The 10,586-nt window shown below is 41.6% G+C and overlaps 2 protein-coding genes across 3 annotated transcripts in view; one reads left to right on the forward strand and one right to left on the reverse strand.

Moving 5' to 3' along the window:
* Window positions 1–10,586, forward strand: part of PGBD5 (piggyBac transposable element derived 5) — a 73,154-nt gene that overhangs the window by 53,109 nt on the left and 9,459 nt on the right. For both annotated transcript variants that reach the window (XM_017817523.1, XM_017817524.1), the window contains 2 exons: window positions 4,275–4,472; window positions 10,437–10,542. In XM_017817523.1, the coding sequence (XP_017673012.1) occupies window positions 4,275–4,472; window positions 10,437–10,542 (304 nt within the window). The remainder of the gene's footprint in view (window positions 1–4,274; window positions 4,473–10,436; window positions 10,543–10,586) is intronic.
* The window catches only part of GALNT2 (polypeptide N-acetylgalactosaminyltransferase 2), a 124,893-nt gene continuing 116,380 nt past the window's right edge, over window positions 2,074–10,586 (reverse strand). The window contains exon 17 of the transcript XR_001875243.1: window positions 2,074–2,258. The gene's annotated coding sequence lies outside the window, so the exon portion shown is untranslated. The remainder of the gene's footprint in view (window positions 2,259–10,586) is intronic.

The following is a 10,586-nucleotide window of genomic DNA, read 5'->3' on the forward strand; positions in this document are numbered from 1 at the left end:
TTGAAAAGCAGCTATGCTCAGGTGCTCATGACAGTTCAAGACCCATTCTTAAACTGATGAATTTACTTCTTTTGTTAAAGAAAATTTAGTTTCTGGGCTAAAGCAGGATCAGCAGTAGAAAGATCTCATGGGGAACTGAAAAAAAAATTGATATTAAGTGCTTTATTGTTTGGGGTTTCTGTGGCTTTTTCTCGTGACTGTCAACAGAAAAATAGGGGAAGATTTAAATAAGCTCGTGCTTGGAAGCTATAAACTTTGTGGGAACATAAAAGTTTAAGGGAACTAAAGGAAATTCTGGAAAATCTAGAAAGAATCACCCACTAAAACAATATTAGTTTCTCTCAAAATTCTTGATGAAAAAGAATCTGGGGTCTTGGTAGCTAGTGAGCTGAACATGAGTCATCAGCGTGCCCTGGCAGCAAAGTTGTTCAACACTGTCCCGGGGTCTGTTAACAGGAGTGTAGCCTATAGATTGAGGGAGCTGATTATTGTCTCCTATGGTTTTGGACAACATGCCCCCCAGTAGAAGAAAGGCATTGATAAACTGGAGTAAGTTCAGCACAGGGCCACCAACCTGACCAGGGGCTGTACTACAGGCTCTGCTGTGGGGAGAGAACTGTTCTTGTTCAGATTGGGAAGGGGCTTTGTGGGAATGCAACAGCAGCCTTATGCTACCCTATTGAGAGAACAGAGCTGGCTTTTTACAGTGGTGCATTGTGGAAGGACAAAATACAACAGACACAGGCTGAAACAAAAGATGTTCAGGCTAGATGCAAGGTTTTTCCTGAGGGCAGTGAAGCAGGATGTCCAGACAGGTTGTGCAGTCTATGTTCTTGGAGGTTTTCAAGCCCAGACAACATAAAGCCCTGAGCAGCGCTGTCTGGCCTCAGAGCTGACCCTGCTCTGACAGGGGACGGGACTAGAGACCTCCCAAGTTGGTTTTCAACCTGAATTGTGCTTTACTTGATTGGATTCTGTGATTCTATAAAAATTTTGTGGAATCTTAACTATCATTCACTTTCCCTAACCCTAGCCCCCACATGATAAAAACACAATGTTCTTTATTGAGAGCCTGCTGTGTAGCATCTTCACTGTACCACACGAGACAATAATGTGCCTAGTAATATAAAGAGATGTCGCTGAACATTATTGTAAGATCTGTGAAGATACCAAGAACTGAGAAAACTTCAGAAAATAAGACAGAACACTTTGATCTTTTTCCAAATCAAAAACCTGAATAGACCTCTTTTTTGTTTTTCAAGGGATGTACAAAGAATTTCTTTCTCTGGCCACTGATTAGAACTGGAAACCTGCACTGAAATGCCCCAGATTCTCTGTTCTGCAAGCAGACAGCTGTCACTGCTGTTCGCTGTGACATTCATTCATAGTGCATGTCCCTTTTTCCCTCTCTAACCATTGGTGGTGTTCTTTGTAGAGGACAGAACCTCCTAAAGCCCTGTGTCTCATGTTTCCCTTAAACAAATGATTCCTGGAAGTCCCTTTTGCACATTCTGAACCAGGAGAAACAGCTGGCTTTGTCCTGCAGAGGGGCTGGTGTTGGCAAAGCTGCAAGTGCTATCATTCTGGGTGACCATGGCATTCCCACAAGCTTTGCAGGATCCTGCAACTCCAGCACATGGACTAAAGCAAGGTCATTTCTCCACCCCACAACAGCCCCCCCAGCTTCTGACTTGACCCTGTGTTTCATGCAGAATAAATGATTGCAGAATGTGTATTTTTGCCAGAATTAGCTCTAGCCTGATGTCCTTTGCGAATGGTCCTAGTGAAGAAGTGGTGAAACAGGCTTCAGCACAAGCTCTCTGGGGACTGGTGACTCTGGGAATGAGTTTTGGTGACTACACATTTCCTCTTCTTTGCTAAACTGTCGTAGGTTTATTCATTTATATTGCCCTTCCAGTTTAAGAAGTCCAGAGAAGGACAACCTGTCTCCACTGACTCCCATGTGTGTGGCAAATACCTGTTGTGATCCTGATTTAATTACACACAAAAACTTCATTGAGCCAGATGGACATAATTTTTATTGCTTCTATTGCCATAGTAACTGGGTGGTTTTAAAAAATTCTACAGATTAAGGGTGTCATCCACAATGAGAAATGCTAGTAAATCTGCAGAAGTGCTGCACTTTTCTAGGCTATACAGCAGGAAGGTTACACAATGTGTTCCTGAGAGAGAAAGTGGTTCCCATTATTCTGTATGAGGAGTGAAACATCTGCTGGAGGCTTTCTGCAGGCTTATTCCTACAATAAAAGGAAAGGCTACAATTAATTATTATGGGCTCTCAGAGGTGGCTGTTGCTGTTTTGAAACTCTACCACAATAATGTAGTTATTAACTTGGTTTTATACCATTGCAGTCTGCTGGAGAAAGTATCACGTTTCAGTGAATCATAAACTTTAGGCAGCTAAAGAAATTCTTCTCAGGCTGGCTTATCAGAGCAGGCAGATCTTAATACTGGCTAGAAGAAAGCTTTCTAAAAGTTAGCTATGTTAATGGCAAAGTCTGCAGGTACGTGCCCTGCTGTTCGCGTACCTCAGCAACAGAAGACATTAAACCCCCCCACACCTTTATATTGATTGTTGTCATCAGGCTTCTCTCACTGTCTTTTGTGGAAGGAACTTACTGATTTCCAGGGACTGATTCATTCATTAGAAATAACCAATGGAGTGCAGGTTTCGTCCTTGAGGATGAAGTTTCCCCATTGCTGTGTTAGTTACCACCTTCTGACATAAGTGGCTTAAATTTCTGATGGAAGAGCCATAGCTCCTTGTAGATCGGCCCACAGCAACTGGACTAATTAATGAGTATTTTCAATTATTTTATTAGTATTCCTGTAGTATCTGTGAGCTCTTGAGGGAATGCTCAGCATGCCAATCAGTGTATGAACCAAGGACAAAAGCTTCACCTGCACTGAAGAGCTTAGGTCATTCCAGAAAGACAGAGGCAGAAGAGCCACATAAAAGGAAACCCAAGAACAGAGGTAATGTGGTTAGGGGAAGCCAGACACTGTATTCTGACTTTGCGTTTCCTCTGTAAGGGTACCATGCAAAATTTGGCATGATGGAAAATTTGATCAAGCAGACTTAGCTGACAGATGAGCTTTAAACCACCACAAGATGTGCACAGATGTCACCTGCTTCCATGCCCATTGTTTTTTTCCACTCAAGTGGGTTAACATAAAACTGAGGGAGACCATGGAAATTTCCATCCAAAATTTCCTTGGAAAAATTTGATCAAGATCTGCTTCTCTTGGACAAACAGAAAGAGGCTGTTATTATTTCACAGCCTAATGACAAATTCAAGCATTATTATTAATATTGTTTCCAAACCTTGTTTGTGCCCACCTGGCTGCACTGAGGTGTGTTTTGTGGTGTTAGATTTTATTCATTGCCTCTTTCACAGGCCAAGAAGCTGTGAGCAGCAGACTGTGTCGCCTGCAGAGCCTATGATGTCTGTGCAGGACAAGATCAATGTTCGCTCAGCTGAGGCACTGTGTGGTTTATCTCCTTTCCCCAAAATCAGTTTTCACTGAACTTGTATTTCCATCTTCTCCATCCTTCTGCCATACGCATTTTTTAAATCAGCCAGTGGTTTCAGTGTTTTTTAACTGCTTAAGCAGCATTTCCTTAGTAAACCAGATGATGCAGGCGCAAGGGGTAGTGAACTGAAAATGAGGAACTTGGCAGCACAATGAAAGCAGTAGATTAAACCAGTTTGCCACCTATGTATATTGTGATTAAAAGCATCATGGGAGTCATGTAGGAGAATTTATTTCAGTTATCATCTAAGATGCTATAGCTTTCCCTACCTCTCTGCTCCTTCCACAATTTATTCTCTTAGCTAAACATCAAAGACTCTCTGGGATAATAAATTCTGATTTGTCCCATAATGCGTATCACCGTTGGAGGTTTTTTCAGACCAATTTTAAACATGTTGTGAAGACTATTACACAGATTGTAGATGTTATTGCTAGGAAGATACCCTGAATTATTTTTCTTGTCATTTCATCATGACTATGCAGGAGGTGTGAATACATTTAATCAAGAGAGTAGACTTTCTCCACTTGTCTCTGTTTCCAGAGACATTAATATAGGACACAAATCTTTGGTATTACAGAAGAAAACCAGTTGGCTGACATATCTCTTCGACTAGAATGTTGTAGGGCAAGTTCTTTCTCTACTTAGGTCACTCAGACTTGCTCTTCTGTTTTTGCTCTTTGGGTCCATGCAATGAGGGAGTATGTTTGTTCATATACAGAGATTTACTGCTGTGGGTTGCTGAGCACCAGGAAGAGTGACTGCACAGGCCTACCTCCATCCATGCTGAACAATTCTGAAACTCCACAGTCCAGAGGGCAGTACAGAATAAGAATGAAGGGAAACATGTCCTTGATCTGCTGGTACAATAAAGGGCACTTTCGTTTTCTGACCAACGCCTATTCACCGGTTCAACAAGGTAAGCACTATTCCTACTTCTCATCTCAAAAGTGCACATGCTTTATGTCATAAGGCAAAATGAGTCACTGATTTTGATAATAAGGCTGAACAAAGAGCTTGATCATAATTGGTCGTAACATTCTAGATAAACAGTAGCAGTAGTGATTCCCTTTTGTCTTCCTTCAGCTGTTCTTTTTTCCTATACAAAGGTTAAAAGCCCACTGCAGCCTCTTTTGCCTGAGCTGATGGAGGCAGTATCCTTTCAAGTAGAAAGATTATATCTTTGGTGATGGTCAGAGAAGGGAAGATGATTATATAAGACTATATAAGACTATATAAGACTTATATGACTATACTACCCCCATTTGCAAAGCGTCTTCTAGGATTGCTGCTAAAGAAAAATTAATACACATCATGATGTACTTAGAACTCTGAGCAGATCCTACAATTAATTTATCTTACCCAGTAAAAACTTAGTCACAAACAAACATCTTTTTGCCAGAAGTAAATATGATTAAGGTTTCCTGTTGTATGTTAAATTGATTTTAGCAGTTGATGAAAAAAAACCAAAACAGATAATTTGGATGGTTCAAATAATGGCAAGAGCTTCTTGAAACTGAAGTCTTTTCCTTTTTGAAAGTATACAGATGGTATTAAGAATGTTTGGAAACTTCTGTTAAATGCAATATGACTAGCTAACTCCTTAAAATTAGTTTTTCGGTGAAAATATTGTTTCAGTTTCTTATATTTTTTATTATTCAGATTTATGTATAACTGCTAGAAACAAATAAGAATAACCTAAACCTTTAAATGTAAAGCCACCAATTCAAAGGCACCTTCTACACTCATTTTCTGAATCCCAAGCAACTCTCACATGCGTGTACAGACTGCGTAAGCAAAGTTAATGCCAAAAATGACTGTATGGTAAGCTGAGAAGCTGACTTAGTGTGTTGTTCAATGCCTTCCCAGGAAGCTTACTACCTTAACAAAGTGTGGCTCATCCAGAGGAATTCTGCTGGGCACCCCAGTGTAGTGACAACTTGGTGACTCAGATGGGCTGGTGTCTGAGCACAATGCTGAAAATATGTGAAGGAAATACTACACTTTGGAGACCCTGCTAAAGTCAGTCCCTGGAACAGTGTTGCTTCCCATGAGGGGCATTCGCCATCAGGATTTGTGCTGTTTTCCTTGTGCATTTTGCTGATTTAGATTATTCAGCTGCACTAACTGGACAAGAGTTATCACTACATGTCACCTGTTTTTTATAGACAATCATGGAGCATTTGGCTATAATTCATAAATATTATTAGAAAAATACTCTGTAAACATCAATGTTAACTGGCCCATTAAAAGGGGGAGCAAAAGCAAACTGTCCTTACAAGGAGCACATGGAGGTGTGAGCCGTTGTGCTTGTGATTGACCTTGGGTCTGTTTTGGCATAGATGGGATTGTAGGCTCTATGTGTGAGGTAGTTTAACATCCACCAATTAGGACCTCTGTGTGTGATGGACAAGGCCTGCCCAATACACTGCTCACCAAATGCTGGCTGGGACAGTTGACATAGTTCACAGTGAATCAGAGCAGAAAACAGACTGGCTTTTTAAAGAGTGATGCTGGGGAGAGTCTCTAGTGAAGACCTAGGAACAGATGGAGACTCAGTGGGAAGGCAAGAGACCAGATTGCCTGCCTCTGATTTGGCATCTCTAAAGTCAGTGCAGCAGAGCTAGTTTAAGCCAACTTGAAGCTAGACCACCAAAGTCTCCTCTAAAGTGTGTAAATATAGAGGAGGAAGGGGAGGAATGTATGCTCCTTGAGGCAAGCCTCTAATGTGAGCACATGTGAGCACCTGCTGAGCACATGTGTTATATGGGAGAGGAGGTAAGGACAAAGGGGACTAAAACCCATGCAGGGTAGTTGAACTGAGAGTGGCACCAGTGGGATTGCCTGGTGATGCATGGTGTGTGTTTGCACTTGGTTGAGCATAAATGTTTGCAGGCTGCAGGAGTCCATAAGGAGAAAACCTTAAAAACAGAAGGCAAGAGATGGTCAAAAGAACACTTAGGATAAGAAAAGGGGTGGACATAACTAATAATTAGCTATTTTATTGCAATTTAGAGGAAAGTGAAGAAAGTACTTGCCTGTATTAGGAGTGCAAATCCCACCCTAGCCAGAACCATCAGAAGGGCAGTACACTTGTCAGAGCTGATCTAGGAATACTATTCTTAGATGCAGCAGGTTATTTATTATGGATGTTTTAAACCCACATGTCATAAGGCATCATCTCAGATACTAAAGGATGAGTCTCATTCCTTTAGTCCTGCAAAAATGTCCTCCTTTCTCTGCTGTCAAGTATGTAGTTTCTGCCTAGAACAAAATCTGATTGGGTTTTTAATTTCCCTTAAGCTTTAACTTGAGTTTAATTTTGAGTTGTGCCTGTATTGTAGAAAAACTGAGAAGTCAAATGAGATTGGGACCCCTAGAGAGTAAAAAGTTACCCTTATTCTAAAGCAGGTGATCTATGTGCTGGCCCAAACCTCCCCATCTGTGGGACAAAACTGCATTTTTGTTTTTTCACTCTAGATCTGGTGCTCACTTCCCTAGCATCTCCATTAGTACCTTCTAGAAATGTCTACAATATTTTCTATTTTTCGTATGTAGCAGGATGGAGCAGGCAGCAGCCTCACTTGCCACACAGCAAGATGACCAGAATAATGTCTCTATCAAAAAACTGTTGAATCCAAGATCTTTTTAAGAAGTATCTTCTTTCTGAGAACTGTTACAAGTGCTCTTCACCAACTAGCTCTAATTAAAAGCTGAACAGACAATAATTGAGGGTAGAAAACAAAGGTTGGGCCACATATGCAAGGAGTAAAGAGCTGTAAATGGAGTGTTGGCATCTTGCAAGTGACTTGTGAGGAGATGGGAGATGCTGTGGAGCCATCACAGTTGTATGAAGCAGTTGTTTAAGTCCCTGTGTTGTTCTTAGCCCAGGAGAAGCCGGAGTGAGGGGTGTCTGGTGACAGTCTAGTTTCCTGAAAAAAATCAGCTTTTAAGATTGGCCCAGAACTGGGAAGTCTGGGGCAAGAAGCATAATGTTAAAAAGTATGTTTCAGGATGGATGAGCTTAGGGTTTCAGCTTTACATTTCCAAGTGCCCTTTGTGAGCCTACAGTCACGAGGTTATGTCCAAGTATGCTGACAGTGGGGAGGGGGCCAGAGGACCCTGATGGGAAGACCTCGAACAATCAGACATTGTGCAATGCTGACTGTCTGCAATTCTGATCAAGAACTGTAACAAATCAAAGTCCTGATAAAAAGTCATATAGCGCTTGGATCACGCAGTGTTATATTGTTATGAAATCTCAGTGTTTGCCAAGTTGGATGCAAGTGCTGGTATTAATGAGACTCACATTTAAAAAAAACCCAACTCATGATTCTTGTAAAATCACAGATAGGCTTAGAAGTGTTTTGAGGAAACAAACACGTCTCAACAAACCTTTATCTTTCTCCTTGTTTCATTTGGAGTGGTATTTCCCAAGCTTTGCTTGATGAGCATACAGTCTAAAATTTTAAATAAAAAAGAAAAAGGGTTTAAAAAAACCCCAGAAGCTGATCCCTTCCTAAGGTGCCAGCATGGAAGCCAGAAGCCGGCAGCCCTTCCAGCATGGAGGCAAAGGCAGGCTGTAGCTGCAGCGCAGGCGGAGCATTCACTGGAGTGCTTCCAAGGATGGGAACACAGTGATGCTGGGGGAGGACCAGGAGGGGAAACAGCTCATCAGATGTGCCGGTGAGTCAGCTGGCTTGGGGCTGGCTTTGGACCGCTTCCACAGAGACCTGCAGCCAGGAAGGACCCAGCTCCAGCTGTTGTCTTCCGTGGGGAGGTAGCATATGGCTAAGAAGCAAGGCTAGGAAAGGCCAAAAAATAATGTGCCTATAAAGCTATTTATATTCTCAAAACAAAGGAATGTTATGTGGAATATAATAGAAAGTGAGAGGGAATATATGGTACCCATATAGCTGCCACTGCAATGCATTCTTTTAAGGATTACGAATACTAAGCAAATTGCAAAGGATATATGAATCTCCAAAGGAAGAGAAAGGGAAGAAAGAGAGGAGAGCAGAAGAAAGAAGGGGATTTTTTTTTCTTTTTAAACACTGGTACCAGAACATACTTGTCCTTTCCTGAACTGCCCTGGTGGGATGGCAAGTGATTTTGTGGCACTGATGCAGCAGGCTGGTGATGTATCAGTCCTCTTTACCTCATGCTGGTCAGATTTTGTAGTACTCATTAAAAGGATCAAAACCACACTATAATAATTATGTGCATGTAATGAAGGATTTATTTATTTGATTGTTCCTCCCCCCACTTCTCTCCACTTGAGCTACGTTTACATCCAGCTTGGGTGAGGCAGAAGTGAAAGGAGAGTGCATTGAACAATTTAGAGGTGATATCATTTTGGACTCTTGAAAAATCAGACTTTAAAGACCCCAAATAAGTTGCTGCATGGCTCAGCTGTAACATGACATTTAGTAAGTGTCACAAGTCTTGCTTCAAAATAGCACAGGGGGCTTGGCAGAGATAACAGATGGAATGAGACTTCCAGTTGAAGGAATGAAATGGTGAAGTCTATAATCAAAACGTGAGTAGCATTTTAGGGATGATTGTAAAAGAGTTGGCAGAAAGAAGGCAATGAAAGGTTTTTTTGAATGCCTGAGAAATGAGAAAGCCCAGAATTGTACCTGTACTGAAACAATGCTGAGAAAGGATGCAATGAAGCCTATGCTTCTCTAGACCTGGAGAAATTTTGATGGTATATATAGGGAGACAGTATGGATCCTCACTAGACAGTGCCATAGAGATGGAACAAGGGTGGTCCACACCTTGGAGAGCTGACCATTGAACCCTTTGAGGACATAAGTCAAAAGTTAGGGAACAGACTCCTATACTGTAAGTTTGTTTTAATCACCCTTCCCTCCTACAAGGAGCGTCCCCCAGGAGTGGGGAAGGAGGACAGGAACAGTAAATCAGAAAATAGCTAGGAGAGTTTCTTAGGAGAGCTACTGCTGTAGTGTTGAATAAGGCCAGGTCAAAGATAGACCATGTGAGGGAACGGGACCCATTTTTGGAGTAACGTGCTCTAGGCATCACATCTTTGTCAATGCAGAGAGTGGTTTGTAGGTGGCTGAAGGTGACCTGTTGCCTTACCACGGACTTCTGCAGTAGGCAGCATAATCGTCTCCCATGATGAGCTGAATTACCAAGCCAGCTGACCAGGCAGGGCAGGGAGCATCACTCGCAGGCAGAGAAATGTGTGCTTAGCTCCACTGAGCAACCTAAGTGTACATCTGAGCTCTGGCTCCCCACAGCAGGAATCAGGCTGCTTTCCATTTCAGAGATACTGCGTGGCTCCTTCAACTCACACGCTAGCATCACCTCTGTCTTGACGGAGTTTATCCAGTTGACTCCTTCTTATTGTATTTTCTCTTCTGTGTCAATTAGCATCTGGAAAAGTGGAGGTAATGTTGCTCTTGGTCCCCGTGGGTGGAGATAAGCAAAGGATTTAATTTCAAGGGACTCATTTGGGACTTCAGAATTCAAAGCATATAACAGCAGGTCACCACTCTAGAGGTGACCACAACTTATTGTGAACCAAAAAAGGAGAGACTAATACTGTCTGTAAGGGGCTACTGTGGGACTACAGCAATGTATGTTTTTTTCTGAATGTATGGCAAAGATGTTTGTGTCTAACCTCTCTTCATTTCCAGCTGAAAAATGATCCCTCTTCTTCTCCTTCCACTTGCTCAAGGTATTACCAATGGGAAAAAAAATCAAGTGAGCATCTCTGTTACAGATAACTTCCCAGTATTAGGGCAAAAACTGTCAATAAGGTTTATTTTATAAAAAACTGTATATAGAAACCATATCTTTTAATTGCTAGACTTATGATTTTAATTTGAGACTGTTATGTTTCTAATTGATGCAGGAGTTATAATTAAGAGAAAAAGTGGAGAAATTCCATGTCCATTGGCAGTTGAAGCCTTTGCTGCTCACCTTAGCTATATCTGCAAATATGATGACAAATACAGCAAGTAAGTAAGAATATGTGCATGCATGTGTGTATTCCTTTCACACC

This window comes from Lepidothrix coronata, unplaced genomic scaffold, assembly GCF_001604755.1.
Source record: "Lepidothrix coronata isolate B3197 unplaced genomic scaffold, Lepidothrix_coronata-1.0 Scaffold61, whole genome shotgun sequence".
NCBI lineage: Eukaryota > Metazoa > Chordata > Aves > Passeriformes > Pipridae > Lepidothrix > Lepidothrix coronata.